This window comes from Dama dama, chromosome 22 (genome assembly GCF_033118175.1).
Source record: "Dama dama isolate Ldn47 chromosome 22, ASM3311817v1, whole genome shotgun sequence".
In the NCBI taxonomy this organism is placed as follows: Eukaryota; Metazoa; Chordata; class Mammalia; order Artiodactyla; family Cervidae; genus Dama; species Dama dama.
Genome location: NC_083702.1, coordinates 5,830,404 through 5,857,767, shown reverse-complemented (window position 1 = coordinate 5,857,767; position 27,364 = coordinate 5,830,404). Strand labels below are relative to the sequence as shown.

General features: G+C 44.8%; 1 protein-coding gene across 1 annotated transcript in view; it reads right to left on the bottom strand.

Annotated features, from left to right (window-relative positions):
- The window catches only part of EFCAB6 (EF-hand calcium binding domain 6), a 245,902-nt gene that overhangs the window by 195,977 nt on the left and 22,561 nt on the right, over positions 1-27,364 (bottom strand). Inside the window, exons 4-5 of the mRNA XM_061124022.1 lie at positions 19,739-19,950; positions 8,552-8,640 (exon numbers count right to left, since the gene is read on the bottom strand). Coding sequence (XP_060980005.1) covers positions 8,552-8,640; positions 19,739-19,950 — 301 coding nt within the window. The remainder of the gene's footprint in view (positions 1-8,551; positions 8,641-19,738; positions 19,951-27,364) is intronic.

Below are 27,364 nucleotides of genomic sequence, written 5' to 3'. Positions count from 1 at the left end.
TGGGATGGAGACCCACACGCTGAGAAGCCAGGAGTCTGGCACACCCCAGGGCTGGTGCTGCGGCGGGGGGGGCCCAGAGCCCACTGAGCAGGGCCAAGGAACACGGGGTGAGCCCAGAGATGGGGGCAGGCACCAGCCCTGTGGTGCAGGGGGCCCTGATGAGGAGCTGGAGCTTCCCAGGGGGACGAGGGGAAGACACCAGAGCGCTTTAAAGGGACATTAACTTCATTTTACACAGAACGAAATGGCCTCAGAGGTTTTGAGTGCTGGACCCAAGTTAAAGATGAAACCAGGAATCCAGCCTTACGATTCTCTGTTAAATGTCATACATTTAATACTGTTCTCATTAGGTATTGAAGAGATACAAAACACTACATGTAGCATATGTTTAAGATTTCAGGAGTAAAAAGGTAGACATACCTGTATAACCCCCACCAGCTGCGCCAGGGGCCCAGGGAGGCTGCCCCCCCTCAACCTCAGCCTCCTCCCTCCTTTTCCCTCCTCTGCATTTGGTCAAGGCAGTTCCTCTGCCACCCCAAATGCCATCTCTGTCTCCTTCAAGGGAGCCCCGTCTATTACTTGATACTAACTCAGTGACTCCAGCTTTCTTTAGATTGGTATTTCTTGGAATGGTACGTCTTTTTAAATCTCTTCACTTTGAACCTTTCTATAACCTTATGTTTAGGTTTTTCTTTTCATGGACTTGACTTTTAAGCGGAATATTTATTATAATTACTGGTATTTTCAGGATTTCCATTTGTCCTGCTTCTTCTGATTCTTCTTGCCTTCTTTTGGGTTGATCTAATTTTTATCATTCAGTTTTTGTTCCTTTTTTTTTTTTTTTTTTTGGAGTTTGGGAGTTACACAGTCCATTTTTAATCTTGTAGCAATTGCTCTGGAAATGACAAGCAATGTACTTGTCAAAGGGCCTCTCTTCAGACAGTAAAGAATCCACCTGCAATGCAGGAGATGCAGGTTTGATCCTGGGGTCAGGAAGATCCTCTGGAGAAGGCAATGGCAACCCATTCTAGTATTCTTACCTGGAGCATCCCAGGGACAGAGGAGCCTGGAGGGCTACAGTCTGTAGGGTAGCAAAGAGTCAGACACGACGGAGCGACTGAACTGAACTGCTTTCTTTAGATCTACAGTTCTAGGAAGGAAGGGATGGTCTTCCAACACATCATAGTTATTAATCGATTTGAAAGTCACTTTTGAACTTGCCTGGTGGTGCAGTGGATAGGAATCTGCCTGCCAATGCAGGGGACACAGATTTGATTCCTGGTCCAGGAAGATTCCACACGCTACAGGGCAACTAAGCCCATGGCGCCAAAACTACTGAGTCCAAAAGATACAACTACTGAAGCCTGTGGGCCCAGAGCACGTGCTCGGCAACAAGGGACGCCACCACAATGAGAAGCCCATGCACTGCAATGAAGACCCAGCTCAGCCAAAAAGCAGTAAATAAAATAAATTATTTTTAAAAAGTCACTTTTGTGTAAGTGTTGCCCTTTGGCTTTTTTTAAATCTTTTTTTTTTTTTCTTTTGGCCGCATCACAGCATGCAGCATCTTAGCTCCCCCACCAGGGTATCAAACTCTGGGCCCCTGCAATGGAAGAGCAGAGTCTCAACCACGGGACCACCTGGAAAGTCCCTGTTTCACTGCTTCTCGGATCTTTTGGTCTTTGAGGTTCTGCCCCCACCTCTGTTTTAAATCTTGTTGGAGACTTGGCTTCTTGGATCCACAGGACAGCACCTTCCATCGATGGTCTGGGCCGGTCCGTGGTCTCTTTGTTACTCTCGTCCCATCTCTCACCGCTCTTTGTAAGAGCTCCAGCTACATGTTCTGTGTCTATGCTACATTCTGCCTAATGTTTTCTGACCGATCTTCCAGTTCACTTATTTCTTTGGCTGCATCTAATCTGTTTATTAAATTTATTGCTTTAAATTGTTATTATGAAAAAAAAATTGTTATTATGAGATGTAACCTTGACCCAGAAAAGTATGTACAGCACATATGCGTAGTTTGCTTACAATTAAGGCAAACATCTGTTTAACAATTTCTCAAATTAAGAATTAGAGCTGGGGCTTCCCTGGTGGCTCAGAGGTAAAGAATCTGCCTGCCAACGCATGAGAAGCGAGTTTGATCCCTGGTCCGGGAAGATCCCACATGCCGCGGAGCAACTAAGCCTGTGTGCCCCAACTGCTGAGTCTGTGCTCGAGAGCCCGGGAGCTGCAACTACTGAAGCCCGTTGCCCAGAACCTATGCTCCACAACAGCAGAAGCCCACACATCGCAACCAGAGAGCAGCCCCCTCTCGATGCAACTAGGAAAAAAGCTCATGAAGCGACAGAGACCCAGCACTGCCAAAAATAGATAAATAAATACAATTTTAAAAAATAATTTTTAAAGAATTAGAGCCAAACACAAAGAGGCCCCATCTGCCCTTTTCTAGTTTAAATATTTTCTCTCCTCGTAGTAACCACTCTCCTAGCACTTAGGATATCATTTCCTTTTCAGTTCACTTACTCAGTTGTGTTCAACTCTTTGCGACCCCATGGAATGTGGCACACCAGGCTTCCCCGTCCATCACCAACTCCTGGAGCTTGCTCAAACTCATGTCCCTTGAGTTGGTGATGCCATCCAACCATCTCATCCTCTGTCGTCTCCTTCTCCTGCCTTCAATCTTTCCTAGCATCAGGGTCTTTTCCAGTGAGTCAGTTCTTCACATCAGGTGGCCAAAGCATTGGAGTTTCAGCCTCAGCATCAGTCCTTCCCGTGAATATTTAGGACTGATTTCCTTTAGCATGGACTGGTTGGATCTCCTTGCAGTCCAAGGGACTCTCAAGAGTCTTTTCCAGCACCACAGTTCAAAAGCATCAATTCTTCAGCACTAAGCTTTCCTTATGGTCTAACTCTCACATCCATACATGACTACTGGAAAAATTATAGCTCTGACTAAACAGACCTTTGTTGGCAAAGTAACGTCTCTGCTTTTTAATATGCTGTCTAGGTTGGTCATAACTTTTCTTCCAAAAAAGTAAGTGTCTTTTAATATCATGGCTGCAGTCATCATCTGCAGCGATTTTGGAGCCCCCCAAAACAAAGTCTGCCACTGTTTCTTTTGTTTTCCCATCTATTTGCCATGAAGTGATGGGGCCAGATGCCATGGTCTTAGTTTTCTGAATGTTGAGCTTTAAGCCAACTTTTTTAACTCTCCTCTTTCACTTTCATCAAGAGGCTCTTTAGTTCTTCTTCACTTTCTGCCATATGGGTGGTGTCATCTGTATATCTGAGGTTATTGATATTTCTCCCAGCAATCTTGATTCCAGCTTGTGCTTCATCCAGCCCAGCATTTCACATGATGTACTCTGCGTGTAAGTTAAATAAGCAAGGTGATAATACACAGCCTTGACATACTTTTATCTTCATTTACATTTATCTTTTATCTTCTTATAAGTTTACCACCTAGGTATGTATCCTTAAACAAAACAGTTCGGTTTTCCTGGTTTTGAACTTCACGTGTGAACAGAACTATTTGTTCATTTCTTCCTCCTTCACTCAGTGTTCCATCCATGAGAGTCATTCAGGCTGTTGACTATAGGTGTCATTTGTTGGTTGTCATTGGGCTTCCCCTTGTGGCTCAGCTGGTGAAGAATCTGCCTGCAATGGGGGAGACCTGGGTTTGATCCCTGGGTTTGGGAAGATCCCTTGGAGAAGGAAAAGGCTACCCACTCCAGTATTCTGGCCTAGGACTATAAATGGGTCGCAAAGAGTCAGACACAACTGAGCAACTTTTCACTTCATTTCACTTCAGTTGGTGTTTTTGCAACCTCTTATTCAATGAATATACATTAAGCACCTTTCTTGTTGCTGTTTCGTCACTAAGTCATTTCCAACTGTTCTGCCACCCCATGGACAGTAGCGCGCCAGGCTCCTCTGTTCATGGGTATTCCCAGGCAAGAATCCTGGAGTGGGTTCCATTTCCTACTCCAGGGGATCTTCCCAACCCAGGGATAAACCCGTGTCTCCTGTGTCTCCTGCATTGGCAGGCAGATTCTTTACCACTGAGCCACCTGGGAAGCACATTAAGTACCTGATCTGTGCCAAGCACTCTCCTAGGGACTTGGAGTACATCAATAAGTCAAATGGATAAAGTTGCCTGCCCTTGTGGAGCTCATGTTCTATGTTGAGAAAGTCACACTTGTGTGTTAGCCTCAAGGGTGTAGTGACCTACAGGCTCATCTGGTGGAAGCACTGCAGACACTGGGAACCACCAGTCAAAAGTGCTAAGACGGGAGCAACAACAACGTCATCAGTTTGGGAACACAGTGAACAAGAGCAGAGCAGCAGAGTCCCTTGAGGGAGGCCAGCCAGATCACAGAGGGCCTTGCAGTTTCCGTGGGATCACCTGCCTTTCGTTGTTAGCACATCTTCTAGCATTCCCCTAGTCAAGATCTGCAGGACATGAACCATCTCAGTTTTTGTCTGAAATGTCGTTATTTAATCCTCAGACTTTTTTTTAATGTTTCTTGCTGTCTTTAATCTTCAGAAATTCAAAGACGCTATCCAAACCTTTGAAAGTGAGAGTGTCAGTTGCTCAGTCGTGTCCAGCTCTTTGCGACCCCACGGACGGCAGCCCGCCAGGCTCTTCTGTCCATGGGATTCTCCAGCCGAGAATACTGGCGTGGGTTGCCACGCCCTCCCCAGGGGATCTTCCAGACCCAGAGATGGAACCCGCGTCTCCTGTGTCTCCTGCATTGGCAGGCAGGTTCTTTACCACTGAGACACTTGGGAAGGATAATCCAATGCAAAGGCTGCTTCGTTTTTCTACAAGTCAGTGTGAAGAAAGTTTACAAGTTGGAGGTGAAAGGTAACCTTGAACATCACAGGCAAAGGTGCCAGACGTGGATCCCTTTTCCAAATACTCTGATCCCAATGGGTGAGCAGACACCATGGCAAGAAGAGGAAAGGCGGCCAGGGATTCCCATAGAAGGAGCTCTCTTTCTTATTCTTACAAATATAGCTTTAAAAAAAAAAAAATCTAGGAAGGCAAATATTTTAGCTCAGCACACAGAAGAGCTTCTCCCACAATCTCATGCCTTTCGTTGTCACTGTTGAGACATCAGTGTCAGTCTAATTGTCACTCCTCTGGAGTCAACCCCATTTTTCTTCTCATTGCCTTAAATATTTTCTCTTTGATTTTAATGTTCTACAGTTTCTCTGTGATATGTCTAGACAGGCATCCCTTTTTATTTATCTGGCTCGAGATTCTAAACCATTACCTTTTCAAATTTAGTCCCTGTCCTACTCTTTCTCTTACATATCTGGAAATCCAACAAGAAGTATCACTGGGCCTTCCCTTCCCACCTCCCATGTCTCTTACACCTGTCCTCCATGTTCTGTATCTCTCCTTGTTTCTGTGCGGCATTCTGCATACTACCTTCAGATCTGTTTTCCACTCCACTAACGCTCTTTTCAGCTGTGTTGAATCCACTATTTTCACCCATCCACTAAAATTTTATTCTACAGTATTTGTTATCTTTCAGTGCTAGCAGTTCCATTTTGTACTTCCTCAAATCTTTATTTTTGTTGCCTCTATTGTTTTGCATTCATATATTGAATCCATTCTTTCATTTCTTTAAAGATTAAAACACTGGTTTTAGCTTCTGTATCTGATAGTTCCAACACTGCAAGTGTTTGGAGATCTGAGTCTACTGGATATGATTTCCATTTCTTTGCAGTCCTCATTTTTTGTCTCTTCATATGTCTTCAAGATTTTCTGTGACACTTTATCTGTGGTTTTCTTTAAGGGCTATGTTGTAGATGTATTCCTCCCCTGAAAGGCACACCCAGTCCAGGACCAGTTTTAAGTAAATTCCTAGCCTGAGACTTTTCAGACCACACAGGGAGCATTATTTTAGGTACAGATCTTCATTAAAATTGACTTGTGATTACAATCTTTCCTCTATTCACCCAATGCCAGTGTTTGAAATAGGTAGGTTTCTGTCATACAGTTATATATTTTTATATTTATCCTTACAAGAGGGTATAGGGGTCCCCACTGTACATGTACTGGTCTTCTCTTTGGTTTTTCCACCTTGGATAGACCCTGTAGGCTTTGTCTCTTGTTCCTTTCACTCCAAAGACCCAACAAAACTGAAACACCAGTTCACCCAGATTTGGCCAATACTTCACGGCAAAAATTGTCTTTATACAAAACTTCTCTATATTCCAGTTCTTGCTGCATGCTTAGCCTCTAAGAATTACTTCCTTTCTTGCCAGCTCAGTAATGCATTAAAATATTTTACCTTTTATCCACCATTTTAGTTGTTTTGAGTGAAAGTGTTGTTCATGGAGGCAGCCTACCATAGTACTAGAAACAGAATTTTCTATTCACATGGCCTTAAACAATAAAGAGAATTTAGCTTCAAGAGTAAGCTGGAAATCTTTCTAATTTAGTTTAAATATTCAGTCTTTTGTGTTTAAGAAAGTAATGTATGATACTTTTCATCACAAATTATTAGACTGAGGTTTCACAATTAAAAGCAAAAAAGAACTCTCCTGCTTTTAGTTTTTCCCAACTGTTGAGCTTTTTCAGCAAAGAGTATTCAAATTATGTTACTTATCCCCCAAATGGGGACGGTTTTATTAGGTCAAGAGTATGAATACGCCTATAAAACGACCAGTCGTTCTTCTCGTTCTTCTGAATGAGTCTGGAAGTTATCCTAGCTCATCACTTACAGACAGCATCAGCAGATTACAAGTCCCAGATCCTGGAGAAGATAATACTTTGTCATTCTTGGTGGAGCTGCTGCATCAATTTTTTTTTTTTTTTAAGTGTTAGTCGCTCAGTCGTGTCTGGCTCTTTGTGACCCCATGGACTGCTGCCTGCCAGGTTCTTCTAGCCATAGAATTCTCCAGGCAAGAATACTGGAGTGGGTTGCCATTTCCTTCGCCAGGTGATCTTCCCAACCTAGGGATCAAAGCCAGGTCTCCTGCACTGCTGGCAGACTCCTTCACCATCAGAGCCACCAGGAAAGGACACAAGTTACCATCTTAGCCATTTTTACTGTACAGCTTGCTCAGTTGGTAAAGAATCCGCCTGCGATGCAAGAGACCCTGGTTCGATTCCTGGGCTGGGAAGACCCTCTGGAGAAGGGAAAGGCTACCCACTCCAGTATTCTTGGGCTTCCCTTGTGGCTCAGCTGGTAAAGAATCCGCCTGCAATGCGGGAGACCTGGGTTTGATCCCTGGATTGGGAAGATCCCCTGGAGAAGGGAAAGGCTACCCATTCCAGTATTCTGAACCTGGAGAGTTCCACGGACTGTATAGTCTATGGGGTCACAAAGAGTCAGACACGAGTGAGCGACTTTCACTTTCAGTAATGTGAATATATCCATACTGCTGTGCAAGGGATCTCTGGGACTTGCTCACCTAGCAAAACAGAAACTCTACCCAGTAATCAGCAATCCCCCTTCCCTCTCTGCACGGCTGCACTAATTCTCACAACTCAGCTACATCCAAGATGGCTGCAATCATGAAAGTCACAACACCAGAATGTGCTAATATTTCAGAACCAAGTTTAATTCTCTTATAATTGTTTACACAATTTCTGAGAAAATAAGCTTACTCATTTAGAGTCAGAATAATCTGAGTCAATAATTTTTCTACTCTAAAACAATATTTCCTACATTGCACACTAGAATCAAAGAACTTTATAGCTGACAGAGACAGTAAAGTTCAGGCTCCAGCGCTCTCGTTTCACAGATAAGGCAAACGAGCCCCGTGCTCAGGCTACAGCTATGAGGACCTCATACAAAGATCTTCTAAAATTTTTTTCATTTCAAGCTACAAAAATATGATCACTAGCCAATGAAAGACACTAAAAATATATGGGAAAAAAAAAAACAAAAAAAATGTAGCATCTTAACACTCTTACTTCAAAATTTAAATTCCTTATTTCCAAGGAATTCCCTGGTGATCCAGTGGTTAAGATGTGCAGGGTCCACATTCAATCCCTGGTTGGGGAACTAAGATCCCACAAGCCTTGCCATGTGGCAAAAAAAAAAAGAAAATTAAATTCCTTATTTCCAAATATGAAAGGCATCACATATGAAATATGTTGTGCTGGGTGTGCTCAGCTGTATCTGACTCTTTGTGACCCCATGGACTGTAGCCCGCCAATCTCCTCTGTCCAAGAGATATCCCAGGCAAGAATACTGGAGTGGGCTGCATTTCCTTCTCCAGGGGATCTTCCAAACCCAGAGATCAAACCCAAGTTCCCCGCATCTCCTGCATTGGCAGGCAGATTTTTTACCACTAGCACCACTTGTGAAAAACATGTTGGTCTGGTTTTAATTTGCTGTGTCTCCACTTTGAATACAATATTATTTCTCTAATCCTGAAACATCCCATTTAGACATCAGAATCTTCTCTGAGTAATTTTTTTGCCTGAGGATCATATCTGTGACATGGTTAGCTCTAATGTGCTTGTGTCCTATCTCATATCACTTCAAGCTTCACATTTTCATATGAGGGAAAAAAAACTTACCTCTTTATAACATTGATATTCAGGTCAATTCCTCCAAATCTGGACAGGAATACAAGGTACGGAACGGCCCCAGAACTGGTGAGGGGGATCTACACCCGAACAAGAAGAATGACAGCTCGTTAGCGAGTTCAGGGCCAAGCCATGGACAGCACAGCTGGCTTCGCGAGGCAGGCAGGACACTCTGGGCGCGGTGGGCATTCCAGTAACGCTTCCAGCTGCTCAGCCCAGGTGTCTGAGTTGACAGGCACCCTCAGCAAACCAAGAACGAGCAGCATACAGGCCAGAATGCCCGTCTGTGCTCAACTAAAAGCCACCGAGTCCTCTGCAGAATTAGCTAAAATCTAGGTCCATCGACTGGGAAAGACTGAGGGCAGGAGGAGGAGGGGACAGCACAGGATGAGATGGTTGGATGGCATCACCGACTCAATGCACTCCCTGAGCAAACTCAGGGAGACAGGGAAGGACTGGTGTGCTGTGGTCCGTGGGGTCGCAGAGAGCCGGATACAGCTGAGCGACCGAGCAACAACAGGTCTTTCTCAAAGATGAAGTAGGGGCCTCCCTGCTGGTCCCTGCTAAGACTCCTCGCTCCCAATGCAGAGGGCTTAGGCTCCATCCCTGGTCAGGGAACTAGATCACAAATGCCTCAACTGAGACCGGGCTCAGCCAAATAAATAAATGTTTTTTAAAAAGATAAAGTAACAGTAGCAGAAATATATTCTAACGTATTTTACATGTGTATTTATATATGTGTGTGTGTGTGTGTGTAAATATATATTTCCCAAGAGTCTGAGGCCACAGCACAATTTACCCTCTGAGTATCATGTGCCCTTTCTATATGGTCATATGCTTTTAAGGTAGAAAAAAAGTCATTTTTAAATCTAAAATTCTACAAAGGGCATCATTGGGCCAGGTGGGTTAATACGGACTCTTGATTAAATAAAAGTATTACTACTTCAATGTTTACTGAAGTTGGTAACTGTACTGTGATTAGGTAAGAGAACAGTTTTTACTCTTGAGGAAATACACACTGGAGTATTTAGAAGTAAAGGACCAATAACAGGACTTCCCTGCTGGTCCAGTGGCTGGGAATCTGCTTGCCAGTGCAGGGGAGCCCTGGGTTCGAGCCCTGGTCCAGGAAGGGTCCACGTTCTGTGGGGCATCTGAGCCCGTGTGTCACAACTGCCAAAACCTGTGCTCTCGAGCCTGAGAGCCACAACTATGGAAGCCCAGAGCCCAGAGCCCGGGTTCCACACCAAGAGAAGAGAAGTCACCGCAATGAGATGCCCTCGCACGGCCCCTGCTCGCTGCAACGAGAGAAAGCCCGTGTGTAGCAATGAGGACCCAGCACAGCCAAAAAATAAAGAAAGAACCATTAGTATAAGCAATTTACTCTTAAATGGTTCAGAAAAAATTACATACACGTTGTTTGTGTATTTTGTATATACATAGCTTGCATACATGCACAGAGGGAATGCAAGGTTACAGGAGAAGCAAATGAGGTTAAATGTTCACAATCGACAAACCTGGGAAAGGGAAATGGCCATTATTTGTACCATACTTTCCTTTACAAACTTGCTGGAGGCTTGAAATTACTTTTAAATAAAAAGTCAATTTATTAAAAAATGTGAAAAAATTATTTCCCCAGAAAGCATGTGAAACTAAAATTAAAATAAATACACAATCAATACAAATATACTTTTTTAAGCTTCATGCAAATACACAAGTACAATCTCCCACACAGCTAAACGGCTCCCGAGCCCATACAACCAAGTTTGATATTTACTTAGCCCTTAAAATTCCAGCCTCAAAGCCTAGCACGGTTATCTCGGTCTTCCCTAAAGGACACATTTCCCTTTACTGTTTAACTAGGACATGGGACCGGGGGGAGAGTGGCTCCCAGGGTGGGCCTCTGCAAAGCCTTTTCCTGGAAAGGACACCAGGACTCTGACTTCTGATAGCGTGGTTTTCGGTAGATTTAACTTGGGTAGGCACCTCAAAGGTTCCCTCGTCCCACAGAAGAAGGGCAAGGACAGATTAAACGTGCAGTTTCCCAGACTGGATGCCCTCCCTCCTGGTCTTAGCAGTGATAAGAGTTAACGCAGAAGGGACGAAGCTGACATCGAAGGAGCTCACACTTCATAAACGGGCACAGGCACCGCTCTTGGTTTTAATTCATCCAGCCCCACACCACCTTTTGAGGAAGCTGAAACCTTCCACATTTCACAGAGCAGAGGAATGACAGCCCTGCACAGCACTGCCATGGACTCACAGAAATCTGCGACTCCAGAGGCCAAGCTCATCTCACTACACTAACCACCCTGTCGGCAAAAAAGAAAAAAAAAAGTCCATCAACTGTTGAGGTTTTTGTCACATTTCATATTGCTACTTGTGCGTGCTAGGTCGCTTCAGTCGTGTCTGATTCTTTCCAACCCCATGGACTGTAGCCTGCCAGGCTCCCCTGTCCATGGCGATCCTCCAGGCAAGAACACTGCAGTGGGTTGCCATGCCCTCCTCTTCCAGGGGATCTTCCCGACCCAGGGATTGAACCCACTCCTCTTATGTCTCATTGGCAGGTTGGTTCTTTACCACCAGCACCACCTGGGAAAACCACTGCTACTTGTGAAGTGAAGTGAAAGTTGTTCTGTCACGTCCGGACTCTTTATGACCTCATGGGCTGCAGCCTACTAGGCTCCTCTGTCCATGGAATTCTCCAGGGAAGAACACAGGTACTATTTGTGATTTGATGAAAATTCTAAGGTGGCAGATACATTTTTACAATAACTAGTTTCCAAACTAAGCCCAAGGATCCAGTCTAAAAGGAAAGGCTCGGCTAAGGATTCACTTCTCCGGGATTTGCGATTCTGGCAAAAATGTCTTGAGACTCAAAACCGTCCACTGATGAATCACTGGAAGCAAATTCTTAGACTGCAGCTGGCGAAGCACAGTTTGTGAATCCACGTCCAGCGTGTTGATGAGAACCTTCCAAGGCTTCTCTTTCCTTGGCACAACCACCAGGACCAGAATAGAACTTTTTCCTTCTCTGGCATCTAGTAACCGGTGCGACTTCTTTTAAAGTGTTTAATTTATATTGATATTCACAGACTGAGGCACATTAAAAAAAAATATATCGTATCACTATTAATGAAATTAAGGTACAGGGTAGCTAACATACAATGCCTCATCTATCATCACCCTGACATTCAAACATTCTTGACACGGTTCTTGAGATAAAATTACAGCTAAAGTAAATTCACTATAACTGGAAAACTCTTTTCTAATTTTTAATGTGTTTGTAAATTTTTATTTACTTTGTTTTTGGCTGTACTGGGTCTTGGTTGCCAGAGGGGCTTTTCTCCCGAGTTGTGGTGAGCAGGCTTTGCGTGGAGGTGGCGTCTCTTGTTGTGGAGCACAGGCTCTGGGGTGAGAGGGTTCCAGAAGTTGCAGCTTGTGGGCTCAGCAGCTGCGGCTCCGGGGCTCTAGAGCATAGACCCAGCAGTTGTGGAGCATGGGCTGATGCTCCTCGGCGGGTGGGATCTTCCCAGATCAGGGATGGAGCCCGTGTCTCCTGCACTGGCAGGCGGATTCTTCACCACTGAGCCACCAGGGAAGCCCCCTCTTTTCTAATTTTAAGGGTGAGATTTCCACGAGCTATTTTACCAGTTTTATACATTGCCAGTTAGGCTTATATTAACTATTGAAAAAGAAAGTTGGGTGTCAGCACATGGATTAGTCGCTAAAAGACTTGGAAAAGTCACACACCCTGTGAAGGCCAGGATTAGGGGGATAAGCCCCTCCTTGCTTTGCCAGTGAACCTGGCCTCCTGTGAAGGCACCCAGAAGGAACTCTCCTGGGTTCATCCATGGGTCACGGGAGCTCAAGGTTCTAGAAACACACGCTGATTATAAGACAGACCACCAGAACCTGTTATGTAAAGGCTCTGAAGTTCTACAGTTCTCAGTGGCTTCTTTTTAAAACAGATGTCGCTTTTAAAAAAGTGGATACACATTTCACATTTTCTGTGCTTTTCCTCTTCCTGCATAGCTGATTAGCTTGGGAGGCTGTCAAAATTTTAAATTAACATTAGATCATGAATATAGGGAGACATTAGCAGGAAATAATATTTTCACTTTCCATTTGGTATAAAGAAAAGATCAGTTCAATCAAGCTTGCGATGAAACTGATGCAATGTTTGTGAGGACAAATGTTCTTTAAAAGCAAGAGAACATTACCACATGAGACAGCACTCCCACTCCTAGGTATGTGCCCAAGAGAAGTGAAAACATATGTCCACACGAAAACTCGTACGTCAAAGTTTCCAGCAGCACCGTTCACAGAAGCCGAAACGTGGAGCCAACACAAAGGTCCAGCAACAGATGATGAAGAAACTGTTGTCTCCATGCCGTGGAATACTACACAGTCATAGCAAGGAATGAAGTGCTAATCCATGCTGCGTGGATGTTTAGCAGAACTAAACATTATGCTGAGTGAAAGAAGTCACACACAAAAGATCCTATACGATATTATTCCTTTTTATGAAATAGCCCGCCTACACAATCTATTAAGACACAGAGTGGATTAATGGTTGTCAGGGATCAGGGGAACGGGGGGAGCGGAGTAACTGCGAATGAATACAGAAGTTTCTTTTAGGGATGATGAAATGTTCTGGAATTAGATAGTGGTGATTGTGAATCACTCTGTGCATATATTAAAAACCTCAAGGGTTTCCCTGGTGGCGCAGTGGGAAGGAATCTGCCTGCCAGCACAGGGGTCACCGGTTCAATCCCTGGTCCAAGAAGATTCCAAAAGCCTCTGAGCAACTAAGCCTATGCAACACAACTACTGAACCTGTGCTCCAGAGCCTGGGAACTGCAGCTGCTGAGCCCGCAGCCACAGCCCCTGAAGTCCGAGTGCCCTGAAGCCCGTGCTCTGAGACAGGAGAAGCCACCGCAGCGAGAAGCCACTGCCCCCCAACTAGGGAGTGGCCCCGCGCACCGCAGCCAGAGAAAAGCCTGCGCAGTAACGAGGACCAGCACAGCCAAAAATAATAAAGAAATCACTGAAAAAACCCCACAAACCCGTCCATCGTTAAACGGTGAATTTTATAATATATAAATTATATCTTAGTAAAGCTTTTATTTAAAATGTGGATAGAGTAAATAGTAACAGGTGAAAGAATCAATATACATTATTTGCGAGATTCTAGAAGTGAATAAAGGGGAAATATTTTTTTAAAGAAGAGGAGGAAAGCTCCTCACCTTCCTTCCCCTTCCCTTCTTCCCTGTCTCCCCCCAACAGTTCAGTCCTGCAGTCATTAGACGGGGCAGAGACACGTGATGTCTGCCATGTTCAGAGCCAGAGAGCACACCCACACGGCAGGCAGAGGGCACCCACCTGGGTGTGTAGGCACTGGAGATGGGAGACGGGTGATGCATATTCACATAAGCGAAATAAGAGGGTTTAATCCCTGGGCTGGGAAGATCCCCTGGAGGAGGAAATGGCAACCCACTCCAGTATTCTTGCCTGAACAATTCCATGGACAGAGGAGACTGGCGGGCTACAGTCCATGGGGTTGCAGAGTCGGACACGCCTGAGTGACCAAGCACACATGCACGCACACTTGTGTGTGTGTATAGATAGATAGATAGATGAAAATATGGAACATGTCCCTTGGAGCTCTGCCCACTTAGAGGGCCTGCAGCAGTGACGTCCAGGAGCAATGAGCAGCCCTGGGGCCTAGATCCCAGATTCCGGATGCCTTTTTCCATTAAAAAGAACCAGAGCTCTTTGGAGAGATGGATGATTCCAGGACTGAGCATGGAATGTACAGGCGAGCTTGTAATATCTTGCATCAGGAAGTCAGAAAGTGCTCAAAAAATGATGGGGACATGTCAAAAGGACACAGAAACCAGCATGAAGGTGATCTCATGGCTACATTAGAGACAATTTAAATATCAAAATAAATTGTGAAAGCAATGGATCATAACCCACTTAATGAAACAGGAACTCTCAAGTCCCTGCAAATGTATAAACAATAAAGAATACATGAAGTTTGGTGAGGAATGCCACATCTACATAGCTTCGAAGATTTCTCCTACAAATTGCTTATTTATTACAACGTGTGTAAAGAACATTCCACTGGGAAAAAGAAAGGGGAATCTGACAGCTCCCACCTTCATGGAGTGACCACAGTGAACAGCAGCAGTAAGGGGACAGGCTGAAGTCACCTGCAGCCTAACAAAAGGTCATGAGATGAGCACAGTCTGGCTTCTGCGACATTCCTGCTGAAGATGCAGGCCTCAGTCTAGCCATGGGGAAACATCTACCATCTGATAAACTCAAGTTGGGGACACTTTACAAAATAACGGGTCTGCAATTTTCAAAGTGCTACAGTCCTCAGAACTAAGGACAGACTGAAAAACGTCCAGATGAAAGGAGACTTGCCAGATGCACTGCACAGTTGTGACCTGGACCCGGGGCTGAGTCAGTCATTGTGAGTTGATGTTACTGTCTTTACCATTATGGTTGCATTGTGGGAGTACAGAACAGGGTTCTGGTTTTAAGGAAACATGCAAGGAGATCCAACCAGTCCATCCTAAAGGAGATCAGTCCTGAGTGTTCATTGGAAGGACTGATGTTGAAGCTGAAACTCCAATACTTTGACCACCTGATGGGAAGAGCTGACTCATTTGAAAAGACCCTGATGATGGGAAAGATTGGGGGCAGGAGGAGAAGGGGATGACAGAGGATGAGAGGGTTGGATGGCATCACTGACTCAATGGACAAGTTTGGGAAAACTCTGGGAGTTGGTGATGGACAGGGAGGCCTGGCATGGCGCAGTTCATGGGGTTGCAAAGAGTCGGACACGACTGAATGACTGAACTGAACTGAACACTGATATATTTGAGGTAATGAAGTAGCTTCCTTCTAAATGGCTTAGGAAAAATAATTGTTCTTTGCACTATACTTCCAACTTGTCCCTAACTCTGGGACTGCTTTTTTAAAAACAACGTAGCAGAAGTTGTGGCAGAGAAAGCTCTTAACAGACTAACCTCCCACAGTCAACATCCCGCAGACTCTGCTAAAATACCAAAGAAGAACTATCTAAAGGCTCTGGAGAGTGAAAGAAAGCAGGCAGGTTTTGGAGGAAAAACCTTTAAAACTTCAAAAGAAGGGACAACTACAGAGTTTCCTGTTCTGAATGGCTTTGAACTTGAGTGGCCACACTCAGTGGCCAGCACAAAGCAGCTAAATCTGCCCCCCACCCCCATCAAAACCCCACTGTCTTTCTGGCCTGAAGAACCAACACATTGACCCAAAGCAACCACAGCCATTAGCAATGTGAGGGGCATCTGAAAGAGGAAAGAGGAGGAGCCCCACCTTCCACGTACACACTCTGTCCACGTTCCAGCTGATGCCTGAACGACGCGTGTGCAGGTCACACGCGAAGAGTCCCAGCTAAAGACAAAAGAGTTGGGAATGGAAACTGATGCAGCCCCTAGGGAGAACAGTATGGAGATTCCTTAAAAAACTAGGAATGAAACTACCACATGACCCAACAATCTCACTACTGGGCATAGACCCTGAGGAAAGCATATTGAAAAAGACACATGTGCCCCAGTGTTTACTGCAGCACTGTTTACAGTAGCTAGGACATGGAAGCGGCCTAGATGTCCATCAACAGATGAATGGAGAAAGAAGTTGGAGTACATATATGTAATGGAATATTACTTGGCCATAAAAAAAGAATGCATTTGAATTGGTTTTAATGAGGTGGATGAACCTAGAGCCTATTACGCAGAGTGAAGTAAGTCAGAAAGAGAAAAACAAAATATTGCATATTAACACATATATATGGAATCTAGAAAGATGGTACTGATGAACGTATCTGCAGGGCAGGAATGGAGACGCAGACATACAGAACAGACTTGTGGACACAGTTTGGAAGGAGAGGGTGGGACGAATTGAGAGAGCAGCGTGGAAATGCATACACCACCACATGTAAAACAGAGAGCTAATGGGAAGCTGCCGTGTAACAGAGGGAGCTCGACCCAGTGCTCTGTGACAACCTAACAGGGTGGGATGGGGTGGAGGCTGGGAGGGAGACTCGAGAGGGAGGGGACATATGTATTCCTATGACTGACTCATGTTAATGCATGGCAAAACCAACATTATAAAGAAACCATACTCCAATTAAAAATAAATAATTAAAAAAAAAAAAGACAAAAGAGCTGAACCAAGATATGAATGACTGCCCGCTGCAGGCAAGACAGAATTTGGAAGGTGACTGCCTGCCAAAGCAAAGGCATTCAAAGCTGAAGGAGTCAGGATACAGAATCCAGTGTCTCCAGGGTACCATGCTGTGTAATCAACAGCCAGAGCCACATGCGACTCTGAAGCACATGGATCATAGTCAGGGCAACTGATGAAATGAACTGTTACCTTTAATGTTAATTAATCTAAATTCTAAAATTAAGTCCATTTTTGGAAAACTTTTATGTTTGGAATGACTAGGTGAAATGAAATCTCAATACAGGTTTTAAAAAAAAGGTAGAGACATCACTTTGCTGACAAAAGTCTGTATAGTAAGCTATGGTCTTTCCAGTAGTCATGTATGGATATGAGAGTTGGACCATAAACAAGGCTAAGCATCAAAGAATTTCGAACAGTGGTGCTGGGGAAGACTCTTGAGAGTCCTTTGGACTGCAATAAGATCAAACTAGTCAATCCTAAAGGACATCAACCCTGAATATTCATTGGAAGGACTGATGCTGAAGCTCCAATACTTTGGCCACCTGATGCAAAGAGTCAACTCATTGGAAAAGACCCGACTCATTGGAAAAGACCCTGATGCTGGGAAAGATTGAGGGCAAGAGGAGAAGGGGGTGACAGAAGATAAGATGGTTGGACGGCATCACTAACTCAATGGACAAGAATTTGAGGAAACTCTGGTAGATAGCAAAGGACAGGGAAGTGTGGCGTGCTGTAGCTCAGGAAGTGACAAAGAGTCGGACACGACTGAGCGACTGAACAAAAATAATAAGATACAGGTAAAGTATTTCTAATGGAAATGTGGTATCTGAATTGAGGTCTGCTCTAAGTATTAAGTACACACCAGGCCTTGTAGACTTGGTAGACAGAAAAGAATGTAAAATATTTTACCACCAATTTTGAATAGTGATTACATGTTGAAATGAGAGATTTTAGTCAAACAAAAATATTATTAAAATTAATTTCACTTCTTTTTATCTTTGTAATGTAGCTACCAGAAAATTTTAAATTACATATGTGCTTCACATTATATTTCTGTTGAAAACCATTAGTCTGGGATATAATTCAAATACACTCAACAGTGAAGGACCAATTATTTGTTTTCATACCTAATTCAAGATTCCACATTGCATTTAGTTGCATTGAGCAGCTTCAGCTGCATGCAACAAATTCTGATAAATTCTCTTTTCATTTTTATTGTTACAATTATTTTCTAATTTTCCATGTTATGGCTTCTTAGATACACCCATCATTTAAAAGTGGACATTTAATTTCCAAATACATGGGGTTTTTAAAGTATCTTTGATATTAATTTATCATTTTGGTATTAATTTCTCATTTAAATGCTTTCTTCTCTGCAATCACCCTCTGTATTTTTTCAGTCTTTTAACTTTATTGAGGCCTTCAAGGGCTAAGTCAAAGATCTTTTGGTAAAGGACACATTGCATTTGAAAATATGTGGGTTATTTTCAAATATCTTTTGATACTGATTTCCAACATAATTCCACAATGATAAGAGGACAGTATGATTTCAAAACCTTTAGACCATGAAATTTTTGCACCTTGTTTTATGTCCCTGGTATATAGTCTATGGGAACTTGAATAGAATTTGTATCTTGCTGTGGTGTGAAAACTGTATAAATCTTAATTATGTTGAATTGGTTCATAGTGCTTTTCAGGTCTATTATCCCCTTCTACTTTTCTGTCTATTCATTATATTAATTTTTAAGAGCTTGATATTGAAACTCCAACTAAAATTTTTAACTTATCAACTGAGAAAATAACTGTAATATATAGTGGAATTATATGTAACTTTGTTCTGTATGTTCCAAGTCTCCATTAAATGTGCTATTGTACTTCAATAATTTAAAAAATTTTTATAAAAATTTTTAAATGAAGGACCAGAGAAACGTGACCTTCTCAAGAAAAAAAAAATCAAAACAGGCCAATCCCGAGATGAGAATTACCAGACAAGGACTTTTAAGCAGCTATCTTAAATATGCTCAATGAGTTAAAAGAAATATGTTCATAATTGAGAGAAAATCAATAAATCTAAGCAGATAAATAGAAATTATAAAAAAGAACCAAATGGAAATTCTAGAACTGAAAAATACAACATCTAAAATTAACGATTCACTAAATAGACTTAATAACAGAATGGAGATGCTAAGAAAGAGCCAGTGAATTTGAAGATAGATCAATGGATATTATGCAATTTGCAAAACAGATAGGAAAAATATTTTTAAAAATAAACAGAGCCTCCGGAGTCTTCAGGACAACACCAAAACGTCCAAGAGAGGAGAGGAGCAGACAGAAAAAAAAAATTGAATAAATAATAACTGAAAACTGGTTGCTCTACATTGGATGGAGCATACAATAGGTGCTCAATAACCACTTGAGGTAAGAACAAATATAAGTACTAAGCTTCACAATATATGTTGACCAAATACTCTTTATTTTAAAAGAAAAATACTTATCTATTTATTTGGTTGTGCAGGGTCTTAGCTGCGATACACTTGCAGACCTTCAAGCTTCACTGCCGCACGTGGGGTCATTTTTAGTTACGCTTGTGAACTTAGTTGTGACATGCTGGGGGGCGGGGGTGTGGTCTAGTTCCCTGACCAGGGATCGAACCCGGCCCCCTTCACTGGGAGTACAGAGTCTTGGCCACTGGACCACCAGGCGAAGTCGCCCACATATTGTGTATGTGGAAGCCTTAGAAAAATAAGAGGATGACTCTAATAGTGCTAGTGCAAAGTATGAGCCCAGCACACGGAGACGGCCCCGAGCCTGCCGGGGCCTCACTGAGCGGTGGCGAGTGAGGCTCGGTGTGGGGCAGTGCGGGGAGGCCAGGCTAGGCCACATGCCTGTCATCTCCCCCTGCATACCGGCTGGTTCCGAGTCTCCTTCGCCCAGTACCTGAGCCAGAACATCCTGAAACTGTTCTCTCGTGAGAGGCAGCAGGAAGGTTGTGATGACCCTCCGCAGCTCACTCTTGGTCACCGTCATGTTGTTAGCGGTGTCGAGCAGCTGAAAGGCTCTCTTCAACTCATCTCCTTTCTCGGTAATTTTTTGAAATAAAATTCGTTTAACATCTAAGGACGACAGTATTGGATTTGCAACAGTTGTGGCTGTGAAAGAAAGAGAGAGAGAGAGCTATTTACTAGACGCATTTAAGGCTACGATGATGAAAACTATTTGACTGTGTACTAGGACCAAGCAGACTTCTAAAATAGCATTTCTTCCATTACATCTAGGTTTACAAGCAGATGACCTGCAATGGCAGATCTGCAGTCATTGTCTTCACCTCTGAAATTCACATTTCAATCAGTATAGACAATAGCAGTAACATTAGAAAGAAAGAAAAAGGCAAAGATTCCTCCCTAGAAAGGATCTATGTCACTGGATATTGGAGTAAAACATAGTTAAGAATTAATGCCATCACAAATAACCCTTTTTTTTTCCAATTTATTTTTGATCGAAGCATTAGTTGATTTAAAATATTAGGTTAATTACTGCAGTACAGCGAAGTGATTCAGTTATATATTTATATACACACACATTCTTTTTTTTATATTCCCCTCCATTACGGTTTGTCACAGGATATTGAATTTAGTTCCCTGTGCCATACAGTAGGACCTTGCTGTTTACCCATTCTATATACGCCAGTTTGCATCTGCACACCCCAACCTCCCTCTTCATCCCTCCCCCAACCCCCTGGCAACCATCAGGTTGTTCTCTATGTCCATAATTCTGTTTCTGTTTCATAGAGGGGTTCACTTCTGTCATGTTTTAGATTCCATATATAAGTGAAACATATTTGTCTTTCTCTGTCTGACTTAACTTCACTTACTATAATAATCTCTAGCTGTATCCATGTTGCTGCAGATAGAATTATTTCATTCCTTTTTATAGCTGAGTAGTACTCCATATATATATATTTTTTTATATGTATATATATAGGACTATATATATGTTTCATATATATAGGACTTCCCTGGTGGCTCAGACGGTAAAGTGTCTGCCTACAACACGGGAGACCTGGGTTTGATCCCTGGGTCAGGAAGATCCTCTGGAGAAGGAAATGGCAACCCACTCCAGTATTCTTGTCTGGAGAATCCCCCAGATGGAGGAGCATAGGAGGCCATGGGGCCGCAAAGAGTCGGACACGACTGAGCGACTTCACTCACTCACTCACTACATGTATAAAATGTAGGTCATTCAGGTTGTTTCCATGTCTTGGCTACGATGAACAGCGCTACGATGAACACTGGGGTACATGTATAATTTTGGAATTATAGTTTTGTCCGGATATGTGCCCAGGTGTAGGATTGCTGAATCATATGGTAACTCCCATTTTTAGTTTTCAAAGGAACCTCCATACCGTTTTCCACAGGGGCTGCACCAATTTACACTCCCACCGACAGTGTAGGAGGGTTCCCTTTTCTCCACATCCTCTCCAGCATCACATAAATCTTTAAACGATTGTATTCACTTTTCATCTTGGTGACCACAGTCCATTTAGTACCTCTGTCTTATGCAGTAAATTCTGGACATGTGAAATGTCTTGAACATTGCTGCATTTTTCGTCAAATCATTCACAAACAGGGGCTCGAAGGGGGTGACTCTAGGTGTTTCCCTGGAAACGAGAACCTTTCTGGCACGTGAAGGTGAAGGCTTAGCCTTGGGGTGACCTGGACCAGATGATATCAACAGATTCGAAGTGCCAGCACAGACCTTCCCAGAGGCCGCGAGGGGCCTGCTCACAGCTGCAGGGGGACTGAGCTGCCTTCTGTTTGAGGCGGTAACAGAGGACCTACCAGCGCCCCCCACCTGCGGGGAAGAGCTTCCAGGTGCCCTCAGCTCAGGAGAAGCGATGTGGCAGGATCCAGGGACCGCTCTGTCCTTTCAGGGGCTGCACGGCCGTCACCCCAGCACCCGCCTTCCCTGAAGCTTGCTCACTGTGCAGACACGGGCCCTGCGCCCGGGGCTGGGGTTCCTCTCACTCACGATGCTCACAGCCACCTCCCCGGAGGGGACCACTTAACGGGGCTAACACTGGAGACCCAGAACATAGATGGCTGGTTGGGGGTGACAGGCTGAGGGTCTCAGGAAAATCTTAAGAGGACACAGCGACACTTCCATGCAAGGCCGTGCTCCCCGAGAGCGAGACAGGGGGCTGGAAGTGGGGCTGCTGTGGAGGACAGCTGGGGGAGAGGCCACGCAGAGCAGGCCCCGGCCAGGAGAGGAGACTGGGCAAGTCAGAAGGAGCCAAGGCAGGCGGCCCTGTCCTCTGGCCTCGCGCTCTGGCTGTGAGATGCCACGGCAGGACTGGCTCTGAGAGGGCGACATGGCCCAATCTCCATTCTCGAATATTGATTTATTTGGCTAAGCCAGGTGTTAGGTGCAGCACAAGGGATCTTCCATCTGCGTTGTGGCACATGGGATCTTTACTTGCAGCATGAGAGCTCTCAGTTGCAGCATTTAGGATCTAGGTCCCTGACTAGAGATCGAACCCAGGCCCCCTGCAATGGAAATGCAGAGTCTTAGCCACTGGACCACCAGGGAAGCCCTCTAATTTTCATTCTTAAACTTCACTCTGGTATCTCATGGGAGAGAAACAGAATGGGGAGGAGATAGGTGGTATAAGACGTGCTGGGTGATTACAACCAGCTCAGATGAGTCTTAAGGGAGGTCGACACTAATGTGATGGTCAGCGAGTGCAAAGTAGGGGTGAAAAAAAGAGCTGTTAAAATAGAGGAGGTCCACAGAACCCTCTGATGTGATGCGCTGGGTGAGGTAGGAGGCAAGGACGAGGTTCATGTGTCTCGCATGGGGAGCTGGGTGAGTGGTGAGAAAAGGAATATGGAAGATAGGTTGATGGTTTTGTCTGAGGTGGCCACAACAAGATGCCCACCACACATGCTTCTCTTATGATATTGTGTTAACTTTCCTCCCATCAAAAAGTGGGGTATACATTCCTCCCCCTTAAAATGTGCATGAGTCTGTGACTAGGGCAGAATTGACACGATGTGATTGCGGAGACACGGCCACAAAAACAGCCTATAGCCTCTGCCTGGTCCTCCTAAGACGCTCACACCAGTCGCTGTGCTGTGAGGAGCTCAAGGAGCCACGCAGAGAGGCCATGTGTAGGTGTCTGGCCAAGAGCGCGAGCTGAGCTTCCAGCCAAGAGCCCACACCACCTGTTGTCCATTCAAGAGGGCCAGCCTCCAGAAGATTCCAGCCCCAGATGTCAAGTTGCCCCCAGCCTCAGCACCTCCCCCACTGAACTGCAAAGAGCAGAGACAAGCCCTCCCTGGGACCTGCTTCAACCGTAGATCTGTGAGCAAAACACATGATATTTGAGGCTTCAAGCCTCGATGTTTGCAGGAGTTTGCTCATAGCAATGGACACGTGGAACAGAAAAGTCTGCAGGAAAGCTAAGGAGTCAAGTGGGGATGTCCATTCGAAAACTGAATACACAAATCTAGAGGTCATGGAGGGTGGTGCTGGAGATCCAGGTGTGGGAACTGGCTGTGTGGGAGCCTCAGGAAAGCAGGCAGGCAGGAAGAGAAGAGACCTTTTCGAAACACTGGCTTGAAAGGATGTGGAATTCATTCATTCAAAAGGTATTTCTGAGCACCTGTCATATTCCAGCGCTGCTCTGGGCACTGGCAGGACTGCCGTGAATAAGACAAGAAGTTCTGCTCTAGGAAAGCTTAGATAGACTCCGGAGGAGAGAGGCAGGACGAGAAACAGAAAATAAATGATGATGTGATGGTAGATGGTGCCAAGTGCTTACAGGCAGCAGGACAGACCACGGAGGTGAGGGCGGCCGGGGAGCTATTTCAGGTGGGGGAGTTGGGGGAAGCCTCTCTGAGTAGTCTGGTGAGCTGAAACCAGAAGGACAGAATGAGCCAGGCAAGCAGCTGCAGTGAGAGTGTCCTTAATAGGAAGAAGAGCCTCGGGTAAGGAGCCCCTGAGCAAGAGTGAGTCTGACGGGTCCAGGGAGGTGAGAGACCTCCATGGACAAAGGCGTGTGTCCAGTGAGACAGGGAGGCAGTGACAGCTGAGATCGGCGTGGGTGACACCTCAGATTCCTGCACGAGGGCTGGGGTTTTCTCCAAGGGCAATGGGAAGACTCAGGAGAGTGCGAGCAGTGTATTAATATGTGTGGTTTTTAAAAAATGACTCTGGCTGCTATGTGGAGAGTAGATTACAGAGGGGCAAGAAATGAGAAGTTCAGTGAGGAAGCAGTTCCAAGTTCCAAGAAGAAGTGATGGTGACTTGAACAAGGTCGAGGTTGTGGTGGGGGTAGGGTTTGGGGGGCGGGGGGAGACAGATTAGAGACATAACCTAGAAACACAGCTAACAAGTTTTCACTGATAGATTGGCTTTGTGAGCTGGAGGGGGCCAAGGGGTGAAAGGAAAATAAAATCAAGGATTTTATTTTTGCACTTGAGGAACTAGATAAAGGATGATGCCCTTCACCAGGATGGAGAATGCCAGGTGTCAAGAGATGTCCGATCAGTTTGTGTTTGAGATGCCCGCTAGGTGATGCTCAAGCGGAAAGGTCAGGGGGCAACCGCAGATGCGACTCGGAGCTTAGGACGGGGGGTCACAATTGGGCTGCTGTTTGCTGCGGCGGTGTCTCAGGGCATGGAGCCAAATGCTTAACACGCGAGAAGCCAGACAGGAGAAGGCTGGGCTCAGAGCCCGAGGGAGGAGAAGGGACGTAAACCCCAAGGACGCTGCTTGTGCAGGGGCGGCTCCCTGCTTTCCTCTGCCTTTCTGATGCTTTGAACCTCAGAAGCAGCTGATTCACGTGGCCCCATGTCAGCTGGTGACGAGTATTTCTCCCTCTGCCCACCCACCCTGCAATTCCACCCTGCAATTCCGCATCCAGTGTCGTAAGTGGGACCCCTTGAAATCTTTTTTCAGACTTTTCACGTGTATTTTCAATACTTCCCAAGAACCCCCTTCTTAGCAATCAATGATTCTAATTTTAAAGTATCAGAAAATATTGATTTGAAACTATATGATTTTACCTGAAGGAAAACTTTTTATTTCATATGTCTAATACAACTTCTTTGGTTTAAAATGAAAGCAAAAGCCAAACTTGCATAACCTGCTGGAGGGAGTACGAATTGATAGGATCTTTCTGGAGGAGAATTGACAAAATTTTCTACTTCCATTTAGGATACAGAAAGTCACAGAGACTGTCATTCTGACCCCAGCAAAGAGAACAAGGAGGATAAGCTAAGATAAAAGAGAGAGAGAGAGAGAGAGAGAAGAGTTTGAAACCCATCAAAGTACTCAGGATGCAAAGAGCCTGAACTCCAGAAAGGACCAGCCACTCCTTGGAGAGAAAGCACCCAGGACTCCTTTCCTCCTCGCAAAGTCTTGGGAAGAGAAGCAGATTCATTCTAGACTGGGGCATGGAGAACACCACCAATGTGAAGCATGTAATAGCCATGTGGACCGATCCCTGGACTTGTATCACGAGAGCCTCAGGCACACAGCGAGTCTGCACCCATCCAGATGGGCCTTCCCACAAGGCAGTGGCAGCACCCAAAGCTGGGAGCAAGGCAGGGGGCTGTGAGCTCTGCCCCGAGACACGGCGGGTCTTCCCTAAGTGTCAGGCGCTGCTCACCACGGCTGAGCACAGACCAGGGGCAAGCCCCTCGGAAGCCTATGGGGCCTTGACCAAGTGCCCCTTGGCGGCCTGCTGCAGACTGGAGGCCGGGGGGCAAGGCTGAGGGGGACCCCCTGAGGCGCACAGAGCTGGGGGCTGAGCTGGAGGAACCCTCCTCCAATTATGGCAGGAGGGCTGGAAGCAGAGAGCCCCCCAGGATACCAGGCTGGCAGCTGGACCAAAGCAGAGATGGCTGGAGTGTCCATGCTGCTCAGATCTCAGGGTCTGCTGAAGGGAAGGGTTTGAAACAAGCGGTCACCTGAATCTAACCACCACTGACACCAAGTCCAGACATGGCTCAACCAAGAAATAAACTGAGCCAGTCCACTTCATCAGAAGCCTGAGCGGAAGGGAATTCCTTTGTCTGGTGGTAACTATGATCTACTTCTGTCTCTACTTTTTTGGGGGGCTTCCCTGGTGGCTCAAATGGTAAAGCGTCTGCCTGCAATATGGAAGACCTGGGTTCGATCTCTGGGTCAGGAAGATCACCTGGAGAAGGAAATGGCAACCCACTCCAGCACTTTTGCCTGGAAAATCTCATGGACGGAGAAGCCTGGTAGGCTACAGTCCATAGGGTCATGAAAAGTCGGACACGACTGAGCAACTTCACTTCCCTACTCTTTCCAGGGGCTTCCCTGCTGGCTCAGTGGTAAAGAACCCGCCTGCTAATGCAGGAGACGTGGATTCAATCCCTGGGTGGGGAAGATCCCCTGAAGAAGGAAGTGGCAACCCACTCCAGTGTTCTTGCCTGGGAAATCCCATGGACAGAGGAGCCTGGCGGGCTACGGTCCATGAGGTCGCAAAGAATCGGACATGATGGAGCATGTATACACTACTTTTTTTACACAGATGTCTGCTGTTAAATCTTTTTTAAATTGCAAGACAAGTGAAATAAGAAAAGATGACCTGATGTGGAGCAAAACCAGTCATCAGAAGACCCACAGAGAGAACAGATGAGGAGATGATCGGGTATTTAAACTAAGAATGACAAATATGTTAAAGAGATTAAGGGAAAACTGACAACATGCTGAACATGTGGGGGATTTCAGCAGAGAAGCAGAAACTTTTTTATAAAGCACATGAAAAAGCTAGAAATGAAAAATACAACATCAAAGTGGAGAGTTCATTTAATTTGCTTAACAGCAGACTGTCCACACGGCAGAAGAAAGGGCTCATGAGTATAAAGTCAGGTCGACAAAAACTATTCAAATTGAAACATAAAGCGAAAAACATGTTAAAAGGAAACAGGGTGTCCAGTATCTGCGGCTAACAGATTTACCCATGAGTTTTGTTTATTTAATATGAGTTATGTAATTACGTATCTACACGTGTGTGTGCATGAATGATGTGCAATCACTGGACAGCCAAACACTCGATGGCGACCAACTCTGGAGAGGAAAGGGGTGCTAGGGGACATTATATACATATGTAAATAGCTTTTATTTAAGTGCATTTATTTTAAATATATAACTTTTATTTAGAAAAGGAAAAATAATTCAGTACCTTTTAAAAACCTTCAATAAAAATAAAAGGCAAATGACAGATGAAAAAAGACACTCATGGCACATAAAGCATTCATATTTTTAACACAGAGCGCTCACACAAATAACTAAAAAGACCCACCCACAGTGGGTGAATGGGCAAAGGACATGAAGAGGCAGCTCGTCAAAGGAAGACAGGAACCTGATGAACTTGACAATCAAAGATAACCTCGCCATTAGGGAAATGCAGGTTAACGTCACAACAAAATGTTGTTTTATGCATATCAAATGGACAAGAAGTCAAAGACAATATTCTGTGTTAGGATGCGCAGAAACAAGTACTTTTAATTGTTATCTGTGGGGATGTGC